This window comes from Scyliorhinus torazame, chromosome 10 (assembly GCF_047496885.1).
Source record: "Scyliorhinus torazame isolate Kashiwa2021f chromosome 10, sScyTor2.1, whole genome shotgun sequence".
In the NCBI taxonomy this organism is placed as follows: domain Eukaryota; kingdom Metazoa; phylum Chordata; class Chondrichthyes; order Carcharhiniformes; family Scyliorhinidae; genus Scyliorhinus; species Scyliorhinus torazame.
This window is the reverse complement of record NC_092716.1, coordinates 129486853-129507529: the sequence shown is the minus strand read 5'-3', so window position 1 is coordinate 129507529 and position 20677 is coordinate 129486853. Positions and strand designations below refer to the sequence as shown.

The 20677-nt window shown below is 47.9% G+C and overlaps 1 protein-coding gene across 2 annotated transcripts in view; it reads right to left on the bottom strand.

The window, feature by feature from the left end:
- Positions 1-14365, bottom strand: part of pex16 (peroxisomal biogenesis factor 16) — a 32160-nt gene extending 17795 nt beyond the window's left edge. The window contains exons 1-4 of one of the 2 annotated variants that reach the window (XM_072518728.1): positions 14221-14365; positions 6186-6221; positions 4521-4597; positions 1396-1529 (exon numbers count right to left, since the gene is read on the bottom strand). In XM_072518728.1, the coding sequence (XP_072374829.1) occupies positions 1396-1529; positions 4521-4597; positions 6186-6221; positions 14221-14335 (362 nt within the window). In that variant the 5' untranslated portion in view covers positions 14336-14365. Of the gene's footprint in view, positions 1-1395; positions 1530-4520; positions 4598-6185; positions 6222-7652; positions 10031-14220 lie in introns of those variants that run through there. The other variant, XM_072518729.1, reaches the window with a different exon arrangement.
- Positions 14366-20677: the final 6312 nt, after the last annotated feature.

Genomic DNA, 20677 nt, shown 5'->3' with positions numbered 1-20677 from the left:
CTGAGCCAGGAATCAGTAATACTGAGGTGTGGGGAGCCCCACTTGGCCATCGAGAGTGAGAGCTGATAACACTTTGGAAGCAGTAATTTGGCAAGGGAGATTTGACAATGAACCCGTGACATTGGGAAGTTCTGAGGAAGAAAGTGTTTGCTCATAGATCTCTGAAGGCGGGAGGGCAGGTTAATAGGGTGGTGGAAAAGGAATATGGGATACTTGCCTTTCTCATAGATTACAAAAGCAGGGAGGTCATGTTGGAGTTGTATAGAACTTTGGTGAGGCCACAACTGGAGTACTGTGTGCAGTCTGGTCGCCACACCATCGGAAGGATGCGATTGCACTGGAGGGGGTGCAGAGCCGATTTACCAGGATGTTGCCTGGGGTGGAACTTTTAAGTTATGAGGAGAGGTTGGATAGGCTTGGGATGTTTACTCTGGAACAGAGAAGACTGAGGAGTGCCATGGTCGAGGTGTACGAGACTATGAGGGGCATGGACAGGGTGGATAGGGAGCAGCTATTTCTCTTTGTTGAAGGGTCAGTCACGAGGGGAAACAAGTTCAAGGTGAGGGGCAGGAGGTTTTGGGGGGGTTTGAGGAAAGTCTTTTTTTACCCAGAAGGTGGTGACGGTCTGGAATGCAGTGCCTGGGAGGGTGGTAGAAGCGGGTTGCCTCACATCCTTTACAAATGAAATGAAATGAAAATCGCTTATTATCACAAGTAGGCTTCAAATGAAGTTACTGTGAAAAGCCCCTAGTCGCCACATTCCAGCGCCTGTTCGGGGAGGCTGTTACGGGAAAAGTACCTGGATGGGCACTTGACACGCCATAACATTCAAGGCTCTGGGCCACGTGCTGGTAAATGGGATTAGGCAGGCAGGTCAGGCGTTTTTCACATTTTGGTGCAGACTCGATGGGCTGAAGGGCCTCTTCTGCACTGTATTTTCTATGGTTGTGTGAGTTGAGAGGAGGGCAGGCCAGCAGAGGGGTGGTGGTGTCAGGGGAAAGAGTCAAGATTTGGGCATGGGGAGTGTTCAGGAGTGTTGGGTGTTCAGGAGATGGAAATTACACAGGGAGTGCTGAAAGTAGAGACTGAGTGTTGAAAGGAGCAGGGATAATCATTGTGGGTGGGATGTGAGAGCAAGGGCTGAGCACCGCACACAAATTGTAAGATGAGCTGACTGATGGTCCGGTCTCCCTCTGGGGCCAACACTCAGGGAAAACACAGACAGAGCTCAAAAGCTGCTGAGCAATACGACAGACCGGAAGTCAGCAGCTTTTCCCAACACGGAGCTAGGAAGCTGGACAAAAGAGAAACAGCAATATTGACAAGACTAGTATCGACATGGTGGGCCGAAGGGCCTGTTAATCTGATGTATGACTCCATAACAGGCCAACTCACTTTGCCAATTGGATTATGATAATCACCAACCAGCGACAGTTCTCACCCCACAGCTTGGCAGAGCTCATCTCCGTGAAAACCTCCAGGTGTTCCAATACAGTCAGCCATGTCAGTAGTCGGTGCTGAGTGACAGACTGAAAAAAAAAAAACCAGTCAGTGCAGATACACCCCTCAGAACAACAGTCAGTGCAGACATATCCCCCTGAACATGTCTGTCCAGATACACCCCCGTGAACAGCAGTCAGTGCGGATACAACTCCCTGAACACCAGTCAGTGCAGATACAACCCCGTGAACAGATGTCCATACCAGGCAACATTCTGGTAAATCTCCTCTGCACCCTTTCCAATGCAACATGACCTCATGGCTCCGAAACTCAATCCCTCTACCAATAAAAGCTAACACACCGTACGCCTTCTTAACAACCTTCTCAACCTGGGTGGCAACTTTCAGGGATCTGTGTACATGGACACCGAGATCTCTCTGCTCATTCACACTGCCAAGAATCTTACCATTAGCCCAGTACTCTGTCTTCCTGTTATTCCTTCCAAAATGAATCACGTCACACTTTTCTGCATTAAACTCCATTTGCCACCTCTCAGCCCAGCGCTGCAGCTTATCTATGTCCCTCTGTAACTTGTAACATCCTTCCGCACTGTCCACAACTCCACCGACTTTAGTGTCATCTGCAAATTTTTTAGTGTCATCTGCAAATTTACTCACCCATCCTTCTACACCCTCCTCCAGGTCATTTATAAAAATGACAAATAGCAGTGGCCCCAAAACAGATCCTTGTGGTACACCACTAGTAACTGGACTCCAGTGCAGATACAACCCCCTGAACACCAGTCAGTGCAGATACAACCCCCTGAACACCAGTCAGTGCAGATACAACCCCCTGAACACCAGTCAGTGCAGATACAACCCCCTGAACACCAGTCAGTGCAGATACAACCCCCTGAACACCAGTCAGTGCAGATACAACCCCCTGAACACCAGTCAGTGCAGATACAACCCCCTGAACACCAGTCAGTGCAGATACAACCCCCTGAACACCAGTCAGCGCAGATACAACCCCCTGAACAGCAGTCAGTGCAGATACAACCCCCTGAACAGCAGTCAGTGCAGATACAGCCCCTGAACCAGCAGTCAGTGCAGATACATCACCCAGAACATTCAGTGCAGATACAAGGACATCATCCGGAACACCAGTCACTGAAGGTAACTGAAGATAATGCAAAAAGCTATGCGTCAGCGGAACAAATCTGACCAGGCTTAAGTTACAGACGGCATTCCAACCAAGATTTTTGTGTGCTTTATAAATAGAACAGCAGATATCCAGAATTAACCTCTTGCCTCAAATCTAATTGACAGTTCCTGTGGTTGATATATAGAATAACAGATACCCGGGAGTGAGTTACAGACTGGAATCTAATCGAGGGGTTTGGGGGGGGGGGGGGGTTTATATATAGAATAACAGATACCCGGGTGTGAGTTACAGACTGGAATCTAATCGAGGGGTTCGGGTGGTTTATATATAGAATAACAGATACCCGGGAGTGAGTTACAGACTGGAATCTAATCGAGGGGTTTGGGGGGGGGGTTTATATATAGAATAACAGATACCCGGGTGTGAGTTACAGACTGGAATCTAATCGAGGGGTTTGGGTGGTTTATATATAGAATAACAGATACCCGGGTGTGCGTTACAGACTGGAATCTAATCGAGGGGTTCGGGTGGTTGATATATAGAATAACAGATACCCGGGAGAGAGTTACAGACTGGACTCTAATCGAGGGGTTCGGGTGGTTGATATATAGAATAACAGATACCCAGGAGTGTGTTACAGACTGGAATCTAATCAAGGGGTTTGGGGGGGTTTATATATAGAACAACAGATACCCAGGAGTGAGTTACAGACTGGAATCTAATCGAGGGGTTTGGGAGGTTTATATATAGAATAACAGATACCCAGGAGTGAGTTACAGACTGGAATTTAATCGAGGGGTTTGGGGGGGTTTATATATAGATTAACAGATACCCAAGAGTGAGTTACAGTCTGGAATCTAATCGAGGGGTTTGGGGGGGTTTATATATAGAATAACAGATACCCGGGAGTGAGTTACAGACTGGAATCTAATCGAGGGGTTTGGAAGGTTTATATATAGAATAACAGATACCCAGGAGTGAGTTACAGACTGGAATCTAATTGAGGGGTTTGGGAGGTTTATATATAGAATAACAGATACCCAGGAGTGAGTTACAGACTGGAATATAATCGAGGGGTTTGGGATGTTTATATATAGAATAACAGATACCCAGGAGTGAGTTACAGACTGGAATCTAATCGAGGGGTTTGGGAGGTTTATATATAGAATAACAGATACCCAGGAGTGAGTTACAGACTGGAATATAATCGAGGGGTTTGGGAGGTTTATATATAGAATAACAGATAGCCGGGAGTGAGTTACAGACTGGAATCGAATCGAGGGGTTTGGGGAGGATTTATATATAGAATAACAGATTCCCGGGAGTGAGTTACAGACTGGAATCTAATCGAGGGGTCAGAGTTGTTTATATATAGAATAACAGATACCCAGGAGTGAGTTACAGACTGGAATCTAATCGAGGGGTTTGGGAGGTTTATATATAGAATAACAGATACCCGGGAGTGAGTTACAGACTGGAATCTAATCGAGGGGTTTTGGGGGTGGTTTATATATAGAATAACAGATACCCGGGAGTGAGTTACAGACTGGCATCTAATCGAGGGGTTTGGGTGGTTTATATATAGAATAACAGTTACCTGGGAGTGAGTACAGACTGAAATCTAATCAAAGGTTTTGGGTGGTTTATATAAAGAATAACAGATACCCGGGAGTGAGTTACAGACTGGAATCTAATCAAGGGGTTCGGGGGGTTTATATCAAGAATAACAGATACCCGGGAGGGAGTTACTGACTGGAATCTAATTGGGCATTTTTAAAATGAAATAACAGATACCTGGCCCTGTGTTATACAACATTAAATTACTGAATGTTAGCATATTTAATGCTGGGCCTGAATGAGAAGGGCATGACACATGTGACACTGCTTTGAAGATTGAAATATGAAGCAGTACTTACCACAAGGGGTATCTGAGGAATGCCTTTCCTCAGTATTCCATCATTCACCAGCACTAACAAGTTGGATGCAGAGTACACTATCAAACAGATGCAAACAAAGTATAAACAATGGTGCAAAACGGAGTCTCTCCAGTATTCATCGCACACATGCTTCGCCTACAGACATGGAGCATCATTCTTTCTGACAATTGTTACTGCTCTGGCACATATTAGACATATGACCAGGAGTCGAGAGATATGGAGCCTTCACCCAACTCCCATTTTCAACCATTTAATGTGAGCAGCAGAGACGTGACCATCATTCACATTCACTTTTTGCATTTTGAATGAATACAACACAGGCCATTCGTCCCATCATGTCTGTGAGAGCAGCTCTACAAATCCCATTGTCCTGTACATCATTACTATTCGCATAATGATCCAACTCCCTTCCAAAGCCCCATTTAAACATACCAGGCCCTCAGCACTCTCCGCAGCACATTTCACCAGCCTGTCTCTATCACTATCCTGCTCGCACTTAAGAATATTTCATCTCACCTAGAAATTTACAAATGACGACCTGTGCACCCAAGTCAAAGTTGTTAATGTAAACCAAAAGTAACGTGGTCTGAGTATAGGCTAGATGCCCCTATATATCCCAGAAGTTTCAGAGACTCTCTTTCTCCACAGTACACCACTTGCTTCACAGACCCAATTAGTGATGATCAGTGACGGTAAGTTTCCATGGAGCTGACACCTTTCCCAGGTGTTGTCAAGACAGCGCCTGCCGGAACCTTTCAACCATTACCCAAACCCAATGAATGAAACATGGTAGCAGGAATTAATTCACAGCCATTGTCCCCAATCTCTGACCACCAGACTCTTACAGAGACTTACATAGAACGTAACAGTGCAGTACAGGCCCTTCGGTCCTCGATTGCGTCTGTCATCAGCTAACTGTTCTCAGTACAGACACCCACCTGTCTGTGATCAGCAGATAGTTCTAAGTAGACACACCCGTCTGTCTGTGATTAGAAGCCTATTCTCAGCACAGATACCTGTCTCTGTGATCAGCAGACTGATCTCAGTGCAGAGGCACCCGTCTGTCTGTGATTAGAAGCCTATTCTCAGCACAGATACCTGTCTCTGTGATCAGCAGACTGATCTCAGTGCAGAGGCACCCGTCTGTCTGTGATCAGCAGACTGTTCTCAGTACAGAGACAGCCGACTGTCTGTGATCAGCAGACTGATCTCAGTACAGACACCCATCTGTCTGATCAGCAGACTATTCTCAGTGCACAGACACTCGTCTGTCTGTGATTAGCCGACTATTCTCAGTACACAGACACTCGTTTGTCTGAATTAGCATACTATTCTCAGTACACAGACACCTGTCTGTGTGATTAGCAGACTGTTCTCAGTACACAGACACCCGTCTGTTTGTGATTAGCAGGCTGTTCTCAGTACAGACACCTGTCTGCTTGTGATTCGCCAACTATTCTCAGTACACAGACACTCGTCTGTTTGTGATCAGTACTGTTCTCAGTACACAGACACCTGTGGTGGTGGGATTAGTCAGGACAGCTGGATTACTGGTCAATGAGATTACCACCAAGTCTCCCCCCCCCCCCCCCCCCCCCACCCCCACCCCTTCCCAATTACCTCGCCCACTTCCCTAATACATACCAAGTTCTGAAAGTTCATGGGAATCAGCAAATCGCCCTGCAAGAGAAAGGAAAGGACTGTCACTTGAATCATGCTAGTAACTGACCTCCGCGATTGGCCATGACCCCCAACTGGAGCCCCTGGGAATGCAGAATCAGGAATTGTGTCCATAAACCAATTAGGAGGTCATATTAGGTCCAAAATTGTGCAATGGATCAACCCGTCCTTCTTGTACAGGTCACACCTGCCCCGGAAGAGATCCCAAAGGTCAGGAAATCTGAAACCCTCCCTCCTACACCACCAGTTTAGCTGCACTAGCCTCCTATTTCCAGCCTCGTGGCACAGGGAGTAATCCTGAGATTACAACCCTAGAGGTCTGTCTTATTAGCTTACTGCCTAACTCCCTGAACTCCTTCTGCAGGAGCCCATCAGTCTTCCTGCCAATGTCGTTAGTACCTATGTATACTTCCTGCCTTTCCTCCACCCGCATGTTTGGCGCGCACACCATTCACACTCCCACCACACATAAGGAGGATCACCCCCCCTTCCCAATGGAAGAGGGTTAGTCCCTTGGCAGTGCCTCCGAGGAGTGCCCCGGCACTGCCCAGCTCGGGCCTCAATCCCGGGGCCTTCAAGCACTTTCGCAGTCCTGGTGTGGTGAGCATGATTGTTTTTGAAAACAAGTAGTGATTTGTGTCTGCGTGACAGCACACCGCCAGGGGGGAGCATTCCACGGGGCCGAACTCCACTGTGTGGAGCCATTTAGTGATGTTTAAATCAATGCAAATTCAGCAAAATCTGGTTCACACTCTTCCTGATCTCTTCACCGGCAAGGTGCTGGGAAGATCTGAAACCAAGATCTCCCTGGCGCAAATCCCATTATAGACCTCGTGCGAGATTTATTGGCCATAATGGAATTGAAAATAAGAATAATTTTTACTATTGTCACAAGTAGGCTGACATTAACACGGAAATGAAGTTACTGTGAAAATCCCCCAGTCGCTACACTCCGGTGCCTATTCGGGGACGCTGAGGGAGAATTCAGAATGTCTAATTACCTAACAGCATATCTTTCGGGACTTGTGGGAGGAATCGGGAGCACTCAGAGGAAACCCACGCAGACAATGTGCAGACTCCACACAGTGACCCAAGCCGGGAATTGAACCTGGAACCTTAAACCACTGTGCTACCATTTATGCCCGAGGCGAACAGATCAGAAACATCGTGTTGTTTGCATTTCCCATTTATTGCGCAGTATGGCGCGTTTGACCACTGCTAGCCTGTTACTTCACATGTACCTCATTTATTCTGAATATTTGAGTATACACTAAATATTGTAAATTGTTTCATCTCTCTGACCTTGTATTGTAAAATTTACTTTTTGCTTGTTCAAAACTCATGGAATCTTCTGGCTTACTTCACTGAGCTTTGAATCACAAACTTTGTCTACTTTAAACCCAATGTTATTTGTCGCTAACTGGACCTCACCAATGACTTGGGGGTCCGGCCATGGATCATAACATAGGCTCATTCAGAAAGTTAGTGGGCATGGGATACAGGGAAATTTGGCTGTCTGGATACAAAATTGGCTGGCCGAAAGAAGACAGTGAGTGGTAGTGGATGGAAAGTATTCCACTTGGAGGTCGGTGACCAGTGGTGTCCCGCAAGGATCTGTTCTGGGACCTCTGCTCTTTGTGGTTTTTATAAATGGCTTGGATGAGGAAGTGGAAGGGTGAGTTAGTAAGTTTGCCGATGACATGAAAGTTGGTGGAGTTGTAGATGGTGCAGGTTACAACAGGACATTGACAGGATGCAGAACTGGGCTGAGAAGTGGCAGATGAAGTTCAACCTAGATAAATGTGAAGTGACCTTTTGGAAGGTCGAATTTGAATGCTGAATACAGGGTTAAAGGCAGGATTCTTGGAAGTGTGGAGGAACAGAGGGATCTTGGGATCCATGTACATAGATCCCTCAAAGTTACCACCCAGGTTGATAGGGTTGTTAAGAAGGCGTATTGTGTGTTGGCTTTCATTAACAGGGTGATTGAGTTTAAGAGCCGTGAGGTTTTGCTGCAGCTTTATAAAACCCTGGTTAGACCACACTTGGAATACTGTGTCCAGTTCTGGTCACCTCATTATAGGAAGGATGTGGATGCTTTGGAGTATAGAGGAGATTTACCAGGATGCTGCCTGGACTGGAGGGCATGCCTTATGAAGAAAGGTTGAGGGAGCTCAGGCTTTTCTCACTGGAGCGAAGAAGAAAGAGAGGTGACTTGATAGAGGTGTACAAGGTGATTGAGAGGCATGGATAGAGTGGATAGCCAGAGACCTTTCCCCAGGGCGGAAGTGACTGTCATGAGGGGGCTGTCATGAGGGGGCATAACTTTAAGGTGACTGGACGAAGGTATAGGGGAGATGTCAGAGGTAGGTTCTTTACACAGAATGGTGGGTGTGTGGAATGCACTGCCAGCAGAGGTGGAGGAGTCAGGAGCATTAGGGACATTTAAGTGACTCTTGGACAGGCACATGGACAGCAGTAAATTGAAGGGGTGTAAGTGATCTTAGATTAGGATAAATGGTCGGCACAACATCATGGGCCGAAGGGCCTGTACTGTGCTATGTTCTATGAAACAGGGTTAATTCGTAAAGAAGTGACTGATAAAGAGTGCTCAGAATCTGCAATTTGTGACTATGAAACTCGGGAGCCCAATTGAAATAAAGTCAATTAGAGAGGTACAAGAGTCGGTTCGTTGAGGGATTTTGAAAAATTAAGTTAAATAACATAACAGTAGATGAGCAATTGTGAACATTTAAAGAAATAACCTAGAATTTTCAATAAATATACATTCCTTTGGAAAAGGCCCATGGTTAAAGTGGGTCAATCATGGCTGACTAGAGGAGTTAAGGAATATATTAGATGAAAAGCGACTCGTGATAGTCAACAAGAGCGAAAAGTCTAACACTGATTGAGGCAGAAGGCAGATTGAGTAAACTGTCTAAAATATAAACGTATCAAGAATTTCTGGCAACAAGTGAAAAGGAAGAGGTTTATCAAAGTTCCTTGTCGGCAAAGCCAGGAGAACGAGAATCACAGAGTGGTTATAGCACAAGTGAAGGCCACTACGCCCATCATATTTGTCCTGGCCCTTTGAAGTAGCAATTCACTTTGCCCCACTCCTCTGCTGTTCCCTGTAGTCCTCCACATATTATTAAATAATGATCCAATTTCCTTCTGAAAGCCAGGACTGAACCTGCCTCCACCACAGTCTCGGACAGAACATTCCAGATCCTAAATCACTCTCCCCGTGAACTTGCCTTCACCATGCTCAGACAGAAGTTTCTAGATCCTAACCACTCGCTGTGTGAAATGGTCTCCACCACTCAATACAGAATATTCCAGATTCCAACCACTTGCTGTGTGAACCTGCCACCACCACACTCGCAGTCAGTGCATTCTAGATCCTAACCACTCGCTGTGTGCCTGCCTCCACCATACTCACGACAGAACATTCAAGATCATAACCACTCGCTGTGTGAAAATAATTTTCCTCATATCTCCATTGCAGCTTTTGCCAATCACCTTAGATCTGTGCCCACGCCAGGCCCGAAATTGCTGGTCTTCGGGGTATCAGACCAGCCAAATCTATTTATGCGGAGGGTTGTCGCCCTTCCCTTTGCCTCCCCAATCGCCCGCCGTAGAATCCTGTTCGGCTGGCGGTCAACAGCACCACCCAAAGCTGCAGACTGGCTGTCCGACCTCTCAGAATCTCTCTAAATAGAGAAAATTAAATTCGCCATCCGAGGGTCGGACGACGGCTTCCACAGAACGTGGGAGCCATTCACCCAACTGCTCCGGGTCCTGTATGTGGCAAACGAACAAGCAGAAGAATAGACAAGCAGCCAAGGAGCAGGGGAAAGTAGCCAAGGCGTGGGATGGAGGGAAAGACCCAAGGGGGGGGGGGAGAGCTAAACCGAAGAGAAAAGAAAAAGAAAGGTGAACCACAGGAGAGGGGGGGGGGGGGGGGGGAGGGGTGGTGCAGAAGGGGGGGGAAAAGAGGGAAGGAGGAGACAGGGAACAATAGAGGGGAACCAGATGGGGAGGCGAGGGAATGAAAGCTGGAAGGAGAGCACGGGAAACGACAACAAGCTTGGCAAATACAGTAACAGAGAGCAAGAAAATACAGGAGAAAGACGGGACAAACGGCCGAAGCGGAGATGAACGCGCATCAACAACGGCAGCGAAAACCGTCCGGGAGAAGCAAGTAACAACACCAGATCCATTCTCGTATTGCCCTCTCTGGATTGGACATAACTAATGTAATTGTTTCTCCGGCACCTAAATGTATATGTACCTCCCCAGTTTCTCCCCCCCCCCCCCCCCCACAAACAGGTGCCTACTTATTTGTTAAACGTAATATTCCTAAATGTACGGAGTTGCTGTTTTTGATTTGGTGTACAATATCCCAGCAGTTCAAAAAAAAATATATATATAAATATATATTTTAATCTGTGTACATAACTGTAAATATACTATGTTCAAAAACCCAATTAAAAACATTTAGAAAAAAAAAGATCTGTGCCCACTGGGATTTTCAACAAATGGAACCATTTCCCTCTATCTACTCTTGTCTGGAACCACTCATGATTTTGAATGCCTCTATCAAGAAACTGCAGTGTGGTGAACTCAGCCCAACACATCACAGAAGTTTGCCACCCGTACATTGATTCTGTCTACACCTCCCGCTGCCTCAGGAAGACAGACATCATTATCGGAGACCCTTCCCACCCAGGCTTTGCCTTCTTCCAGACCCTTCCATCAGGCAGAAGATACAGACGTCTGAAGACCTGCAAATCCAGACACAGGAACAGCTTCTTCCCCACAGCTACTAGACTCAACGACTTTCCCTCGGACTGATCTGTTCCCTGTAAGAACACTATTCACGACGCCCTATGCTGCTCTTGCTCATATATTTGCTTTGTTTGGCCCCTTGTTCCGCACCGTAACCAGTCAATGATTGTCGATGTATCATTTGTCAACGTTCTCTGTTGATTATCTTTTTGTCTACTATGTACGTACTGTGTACGTTCCCTTGGCCGCAGAAAAATACTTTTCACTGTACTTCGGTACATGTGACAATAAACCAAATCAAATCAAAATCTGCTCTCAGCCCGTCCTCCAAGGAAAGCAGCCTCAACTTCTCCAATCTGTCTTCAAAACTGAAGTTACTCATCCCTGGAACCATTCTCATGAATTTTTCCTGCACTCTCTCCAATGCCTTCACATCCTTCGCAAAGTGTTGATCCCAGAACTGGAAATAGTACACCCCTGCTGAGGCCAATCCAGTGTTTTATATATGTTTAACAGAATCTACACACCACATGCTCTGAGATTTATAAAACCAAGGATCCCTATGAGATACGTTATGAACTACACACTCAACCTATCCGGTCGTCAATAATGTATGCACATAGACACCCAAGCCCCTCTGTATCTCTTTTAGAATTGCACATTTATTTTACAGTGCCTGTGTGTGCATTCCACCAACTGATCTTGCTTCCACATCGTTCTACACAGCCCTCCTCACAGTTCACAACACTTGCCAGTTTAGTATCAGCTGCAAAGTTGATACCGGGGCAGCACGGTAGCATAGTGGTTAGCACAATGGCTTTACAGCTCCAGGGTCCCAGGTTCAATTCCCGGCTGGGTCACTGTCTGTGTGGAGTCTGCACGTTCTCCCCGTGTGCGCGTGGGTTTCCTCCGGGTGCTCCGGTTTCCTCCCACAGTCCAAAGATGTGCAGGTTAGGTGGATTGGCCATGCTAAATTGCCCTTAGTGTTGGTTGAATGGGGTTACTGGGTTATGGGAATAGGGTAGTGTGGGCTTGGGTAGGGTGCTCTTGCCAAGAGCCGGTGCAGACTCGATGGGCTGAATGGCCTCCTTCTGCACTGTAAATTCTATGAAAAGTTGGAAATTGTACCCTGCACACCAAGGTCACTGACATGTATCAGGAATAATACCATGAATAAGGAATTTAAGATACAAAAGATTAGAGAAATTGCGCTTGTTCTTCTTAGAGCAGAGAAGTCTAAGAGGTTACCTTATAGAGGTTTCAAAATGATGAATAATTTTGACAGGGTAAAAAAGGATATTCTGTTTCCACTAGTTGGTATGTCAGTGACTTGGGGTTACAATTTCAAGATGGTCAGCAAGAGAGCCAGGAGGGAGATGAGGAGAAACTTCTTTACTCAGAGAATTACTCAGGGATTTGGAATGAGCTGCCTGGGAGAGTGGTGGAAGAGGATTCCATGGGAGGTTTCAAAAGAGAGCTGGGGTCCGGAGGCAGATCATAGAATTTACAGTGCAGAAGGAGGCCATTCGGCCCATCGAGTCTGCACCGGCTCTTGGAAAGAGCACCCTACCCAAGCCCATAGCCCCACCCTATCCCCCTTACCCAGTAACCCCACCCAACACTAAGGGGAATTTTGGACACCAAGGGCAATTTAGCATGGCCAAGCCACCTAACCTGCACATCTTTGGACTGTGGAAGGAAACCCACGCACACACAGGGAGGACGTGCAGACTCCGCACAGACAGTGACCCAAGCCGGGAATCAAACCTGGGACCCTGGAGCTGTGAAGCAATTGTGCTAACCACTATGCTACCATGCTGCCCAGGGGAACTCCATTCTAAACCTTCTCCCAGTCTGAAAAATAAGTGTTCACCATTACTCTCTGTTTCCAGTCACTCAGCCAGCTTCATATCCATGTTGCTACTGTAAATAGCAGAGGAAGAAATGGCAGAGATGTTAAAACAATCTGCATAGAAGGCAAAGATCATGGCACAGTGGCTAGGTCTGCTGCCCCACAGCACCAGGGACCCAGGTTTGATTCCAGCCTTAGGTGACTGTGGGAGTTTGCACTTTCTTCTTGTGTCTGTGTGGGTTTCCTCCCACAGTCCAAAGATGTTCAGGTTAGATGGATTGGCCATGCTCCCTTAAGTGTCCAAAGGTTAGGTGGGGTTACACCCAAGTGCTCTTTTGGAGGGTCAGTGTAGACTCAATGTGCTGAACGTTCTGCACTGCAGGGATTCTATGGATTCATACAGAAATTAGAATATCTAAGAAAATATACTGGGAGAAATTAATGGGATCAAAAGCTAATAGATTCCCAGGACTAGATCCACAAACTTTAGAGGCAGCAGTGGTGGTAGATGCATAGGTTTTGATCTTCCAGGATTCTCCGGATTTTTGAAAAAAATTTCAAGGATTGGAAAGTAATGCAGATGTTGCTTCTCTTTCAAGAGCGAGAAAGGAAATGGGGAATTATTGGCCTGTTAACCACACATCTGTAGTAGGGAATTTACTCGTAAGGATTGGTAATCGAGCACTTGACAAATCAACCCTAATAGATAGAATCAACAGAGATTTGTAAAAAGAAATATGTGTTTTAAAATCTGCTGTGTTTGTGGGTACCCCCAGCAGGATAGATAAAGAGGAACCAGTGGGAGATACTCCCACTGTCCCAGACTTGCAAAAAGAGAGTGGGAGTGCTTGGAGATAGGATGCTGAGGGCAGGGGAGGATGCAGAGGATCTGGGGAATCCAGTGGGGAAAGACCTCGCCCTCTCACTGACCCACAATGAGATAACAAGGTCTGGGGTTAGGATTAGAGTCGGTTGGAAATCCCTTCCCTCAATGGCCTGAGATCAGATAGGACTTGTGACGTAGGGGGCAGGGGTTTATTAAGGGTATATTCCTGACCCCCAGCAGGTAGCTCAGTCTAGCATTAGGTAATATCGGGGGGGGGGGGGGGGGGGTATTTGCTGACCCACCAGCAGGTAACTCGCAGTTCCGGTGAGGGGGATATTGGGGGGGGGTGGGGGAGTGAGTGGGATATTGGGGGCGGGGTGAGTGGGATATTGGGGGGGGGGAGTGAGTGGGATATGGGGGCGGGGTGAGTGGGATATTGGGGGGGGGGGGGGGGGGGGGTTGCTGACCCGCCAGCAGGTAGGTCGCAGTCCTGGTGAGGGGGGTATATGGGGAAGAGGGTGTTTGCTGACCCGCCAGCAGGTAGCTCACGGTCCGCACGGAACTCTCCAATTGAGCAGCGACTCCCGGGTTCCTGATTACGTATTCCCGGTATCGGAGCGCGAGCCGGTTCAATCCGTCCGCCATGACCCCGAAGCAGCTTCCACTTCCGGCATAGAGCCCACCTGCCAATAACAACTCTGCTCATTGGCTCATCAGCCGGAAGCTGTAAACATAAAGTCCATTGGTCAGGACTGAATGAAAGAAGGCGGGGCCTCGTGACCCCTGACCCAGCGAGTGACCTTTGACCAGAAAATAGTCTCCGTTTATCCAATGTGAGATCTCAAAGGGTCCGGTGTCATGATCCAGTTTGTGATCTGTAATCAACCAGTGTGTGGTATCTAATCCTAGAACTATGATTGTGATTTAATAATAATGTTTATTATATATATATAAATCTTTATTGTCATTATATTAACACTGCAATGAAGTTACTGTGAAAATCCCCTAGTCGCCCCATTCTGACGCCTGTTCGGGTACACAGAGGGATGATTTAAAAAATCAGTAAAGCTCTTTTACCTTTCGATCCCACTTCAGATAGACATGGGGTATGAAATGGCAATCATTCTGGCAGCTTCTCCCAGCTCCCTGGCCGAGCTCAATTCCCTTTGCCATGCCAAGTTGAATCTTCCATGCCCACCAATCCATTCTCAACAACTCTCCCGGATATGATCACCATAATAATAATCTTTATTAGTGTCACAAGTAGGCTTACATTAACACTGTAATTAAGTTACTATGAAAAGCCCCGAGTCGTCACACGATCCAGGGCACAAGTACAACAAAAATACAAGTTAGGATGTCTTTTTTTCTTCATTTGTTCTTGGGATGTGGTCAAGGCCAGCATTTGTTGCCGTTCCCAATTGCACTTAATCTGAGTGGCATTTAAGAGTAAACCACATTGCTGCGAGTCTCAAGTCACGAGGCCAGACCAGGTAAAGACGGCAGATTTCCATCATTAGTGAACCAGATGGGTTTTTATGACAATCGGCAATGGTTTCACGGTCAATTGCTAGACTTTTAATTCCAGATATTTTTCTGTTGAATTCAAATTTAATCTGCCATGACAGGCTTCGAAGCAGAGTTTCCCAGAGCATTACCCTGGGTCTCTGGATTACTAGTCCTGCGACAATACTACTACACCACCGCCTCCCTCGTGTTCAGAGTCCAATCAGAAGTCAACTGGAAATTTTCTCCCAAGGGGAGGTTGACTTTTTAAAAATTAATTTGCAGGAAATGGGCGTCACTGGCTAGGCCAATATTTATTGCCCATCCCCAATTGCCCATCAGAAGGTGGTGGTGAGCTACCTCATTGAACCGCTGCAGTCCTTGAGGTGTAGGTACACCCACTGGGCTGTTATGGAGGAAATTCCAGGATTTTGACCCAGCGACAGTGAAGGAAATGCTGATATGTTTCTAAGTCGCAGTGGTGAGTGACTTGGAGGGGAACCTCCAGATGGTGGGGTTCCCGAGTATCTGCTGCTTTGGCCCTTCAAGGTGGTAGTGGTCGTGGGTGTGGAAGGTGCTGTCTCAGGAACCTTGGTGAGTTCCTGCAGTGTATCATGTAGATGGTGCACATGGCTGCAACTGTTCGTTGGTGGTGGAGGGTTTGAATGTTTGTGGATAGGGTGCCAAACAAGCAGTCCTGAATGGTGTTGAGCTTCTTGAGTGTTGTTGGAGCTGTAGTAACCCCCAGGATATTGATAGTTGGAAATTCAGCGATGGTAATGCCAGTGAATGTAAAGGGGAGATGGTTAGATCCTCTGTTGTTGACCTGCAGAGGTGGGGTAGTCTCCCATTATCGCTGGCAGCCCATGTCCAGTTGATTTTGATGAATTTCTTTGCTGAAATTCCTATTTTTATTCCAATATCTCCCGGTGTTTCTACCCAAGGCATTTTTTTGAGAGGTGGACAAATTTGTTGCACTATTATTGGGCGGCCAACACAAAGAAGGTGCTGGGTGGTGCGGGGATCGGGGAGGCACTTTGGGTCCAGATGGAGTCAGAATCAGTTAGGGGACAGATCTTGGGCCATTGGCAACTGTGTCACTTCCGATGGCGCCGGTGAAGTACTCAATGAATCCAGTGGTGGTGGCCACGCTAAACATTTGGAGGCAACTCCATCAACATTTCAATTTGGGGTCAGCTTCATGGCTGGCTCCCAATTGTGCTAACCGCCTATTCGAGCCAGCAAAGATAGATATCACATTTGGTGCATGGTGGGAGAGAGGGTTAAAGAAGGTGGGGCGGTTTGCCAGCTTGGAAGAGTTAAAGGAGAAATTTGGGCTCGTGAACATGGACGTGTTTAGGTACCTCCAGGTGCAGAGCTGGGTAAAGGAGATTTTTCCAGATTTCCCGGTGGTACATCCACCTTGTTGGAGCAGGAAGATAGAATCCTGGCACCAGGGAATGATGCGCCGCCAAGACACATGCGGCTGGGGGACTGGTGAAGCCTGCCCAAGCGTCTTTGCTTCAGGTGGTGGTTCGTCACAGCAAGCTTGCAGATTAGAGTCTTTGGTTTACAGCCTGTAATTGTCTTTATAGATTCATTCATTCGGAGTTTCTGTAGTTTAGAAAATGTAGTACTCACAGGCACAGGCCTTCTGATAAGACACGTTATTGCTGTTCAGCTTTGCTTTCAGTTCGAGGTTCACATTCAGACCTCTATCTTTCTGGAGAGACACTTTATTTCACATCAAACTATGCTTTCAGCTCGTGGCTTGTCTTCAGGCATCTGCAGTCTCAAGACAACAGCACCCTGAGGCTTGCTGGAGAGAGAGTCAACCCTCACAGTGGCCTTCTAGAGACAATTATGTGCTGTAGTTGTATGATGTGGGAGCTTGCAGATCCCATAGCGAGCTGCAGTGACCACATCTGCAGCAAGTGTTTGTTGCTCGAGGAATTGCGGCTCAGAATTGATGAGCCAGAGTCTGAGCTTCAAACACTGCAACACGTCCGAGAAGGGGGAGAAATTGCTTTGTCCAGCCCGTTAGATTAAGTACCTCAAATTCGGTTAGTGGTCGGGCAGGGTGTGACTGCAAGTGAGGCAGGTAGGGGGATCCTGAATTCAGGAACAAAGGAGCATCAGCTCTTGACCTTGTCCAACAGCTCTGAGGTACTTGCTCCCTGTGTGGTTGAGGAAAAGGACTACAGGGAAGATGAGCTAGCCGACCACTGCACCGTGGTACAGGAGGCCATTGAAGCAGGGGGAGCAAAAAGACAAGTGTTAGTTGTAGGGGATTCTCTAATTAGGGGGATAGATTGCATCTCTTGTAAGCAGGTTCGAGAGTCCCGCATGGTATGTTGCCTGCCCGGTACCAGCGTGAGGGACATCTCTGACTGGCTTGAATGGATATTAGAGTGGAAGGGGGAGGATCCAGTTGTTGTGGTTCACGTTGGGACAAACAACATAGGCAAGACTAGGAAAGAGGACCTGTTGGGGGATTATCAGGCTCTAGGAACAAAATTAAAGAACAGGTCCTCAAGTGTTATAATCTCTGGATTACTACCCGAGCCACATGCAAATTGGCATAGGGATGAGAAAATTGGGAAGTAAACATGTGACTAAAGGAATGGTTCGGGAAGGAAGGGTTCCATTTCATGGGGCATTGGCATCAGTGTTGGGACAGGAAGGATCTGTACTATTGGGACAGTCTTCACCTGAACCAATCTGCGACCAGTGTTCTAGTGGAAAGGATAAAGAGGGTGGTCTCAAGGACTTTAAACTAGCAAGTGGGGGGGAAGGGAAGGGTAAAACTACGGGACGTAAAATGGTTAATGGGAAGCAAAGCAGCAGGTTAGCATGTGGGGAGGAAGGTTCAACTACATCGAGAGTTATGAAAAAAGGTAAAGGGAAGAAGAACTCAGGAGATGTTATTAATGGAGGTGTTAGGATTTAAAAAGGTATAAAAACAGCATAAAAGGCACTTTACATGAATGTTCGTAGCATTCAAAACAAGATGATTGAGTTGAGGGCACAAACTATCGCAAATGAGTATGATTTAGTGGCCATTACAGAGACGTGGTTGCAGGATGGTCAAGACTTGGCGTTAAATATCCAGGGGTATCAGACTATTCGGAAGGACAGGCAGAAAGGTAAGGGAGGTGTGTAATGGGTCTGTGAGTTGAGTGATGAGAAGAGTGACTTACCCTGGCAGCACAGAGGAGATCAGTCATCCACCTCCTATACTGGATGGCAGGGTGTTTGCACTGACCACTGCTGGCACTGCCTCTCATGCTGAATTGTAACCTAGTTGGCAGGTTTTCACCAGCAATGCAACATGGAACCCATGAAAATCTTTAGCACGAAGTGCCGCACTATATGGTGTGAAAAGCCACCATTGCCATCGGCGGGCTAAACACCGCTTTTCCTACCAGTCGCCTTTGCCAATATCGGAGAAAATCTCGCCCAAGTAGACTACCAATAGTTACTCCAACACAAGTGTTACGATCGCAGACCAGACCCCAACAGTGTCTCGGTACTAGACAGAAACCCCAATATTTTATTTTCATTTTATAAGACTGTGAGGAAAGGATCCCTCGCTCCGGCAGTAATTTCACACAAAATAGAAACATGGGGCAGGATTCTCCTTCAGCCGATGCCAAAATCAGGAAAGGTTAATGGGAAGCAAAGCAGCAGGTTAGCATGTGGGGAGGAAGGTTCAACTACATCGAGAGTTATGAAAAAAGATGAAGGGAAGAAGAACTCGGGAGATGTTATGAATGGAGGTGTTAGGATTTAATTAGGATTTCATGCCAAATCGCAATTCTCCGATGCCTCGACAGTGGCATCAATGTGTTCCACTCTGCACATAAGGTAAATGCCGTACACATTAGCGGGCCTAACCTGGTATTCTGAGGGGCTTCCTCGATGCTCCCCTGCTGCCAGGGGGAATTCCCGATGGCGAGATTCACTTGTGCTTTTAAAAATCAGGGAACAGGCACCGTGGCTGATGAGGGAGAGAAGGGAGGTAGGTCACGCAGTGACACGACCGTGTGCTGCCGGTCCTGACACTGGCTGGGCTGGCAGGCGGGGGGAGCCCATCAGGGCCGGGGGAGGGGGGGGTTGACCAGGGGACGGGCCGTGGGCTGGGGTGAAGCCCCCAGACGACCATGGTGTCCAGGCACAGATCGTCCTTACCGCAGTTTGCAAGGCAGCCATCTTGCTGCGTACTCCACTGACCACCCAACGAGTCTCGTGATTCTGCAGAGCGCCACAGGCCATATAGGTGCCCCACTCCACCACACCACCCCATGCCCCACCCTCCACCATACCACCCCCCACCAGCCGGTAAAGCATCACCCAGCCCACCCATGGACAATGCGCACAGTGGCACCTACAGGGGGGCGCCAGATGGGGACCGCGGTGTACCGCTGGCATGGGCAGCACCAGCTAACAGTACCCCAGGCAGTGGGGACGGGCGCCAGGGCCAGAGGCCCCCAAGGTGCCGGGCACCGACGGGGCCAGGGGTGCGGAGATGGGGGAGGGGACATGCGGGGGCAGGGTCCGCAGTGCCAACCTGGGCCACCGTGTAGACCGTTGGGCGTGGTAGGGCATGGTGGTATGCACCATGCTAACACCCCCTGCAGACAATGGATATTGGAATTCAGTCAGTAATGGTGGCCTTCCTCCTAGTCCCCGCAGCCCTGGAGGATGCACTGCTGGAGCCGCTCGAGGAGGAGGACTCTGCATCAGCGGAGCGTGTCTCAGAGAAACAGGAGGCAGCCGGTGAGGATGGAGAGCCGGCCACCCAACAGGTCAAGGAGGTGCAAAGGTGTTGCCACATGAGGCCTCGTGTACCGGCAGCACCTGTCATTCGAGGACCAGTCTGACTGGGCATGCTGAAGACTCTAGCTGAGCAGGGAGGCAGTGCGACATATCTGCCAGATCATAGCGCTCCTGACGCTGTGGGGGTACAGGGGAGGACACCTGCTCCCAGTGGCTGTCAAGGTGACGGTTGCCGTGACCTTTTATGCCATGGGGTCCTTCCAGGCGACGAGTGGGGACCTGTCCGGGATCTCACAGAGCTCGGTGCACAGATGCATTCACGCCGTCACGGAGCCCTATAGGCCTGGTTGGCACAATATATCAAATTCAATATTGACCAAGCCCACCAAGTTGCCCAGGCAAAGGGGTTTGTCACCATCGCCAAGATGCCCCAGGTCCAGGATGTGATTGACGGAAGGCATGTCGCCCGATGAACACCTGCAGATGACAGGCTGGTCTTCATATACCGAAAGGGGTTCCACTCAATGAATATGCAGTTGGTGGGCGACCATGAGATGTGCATCATGAACGTCTGTGCTGGATACCTGGGCAGTGTGCATGACGTCTTCAACCTGGCACACTTGACAGTTCTGACCTCTTTGAGGCACACTCCCGACTGGGGAGTTGGCTCCTGGGCGACAGGGATTATACGCTGTGGTAGTC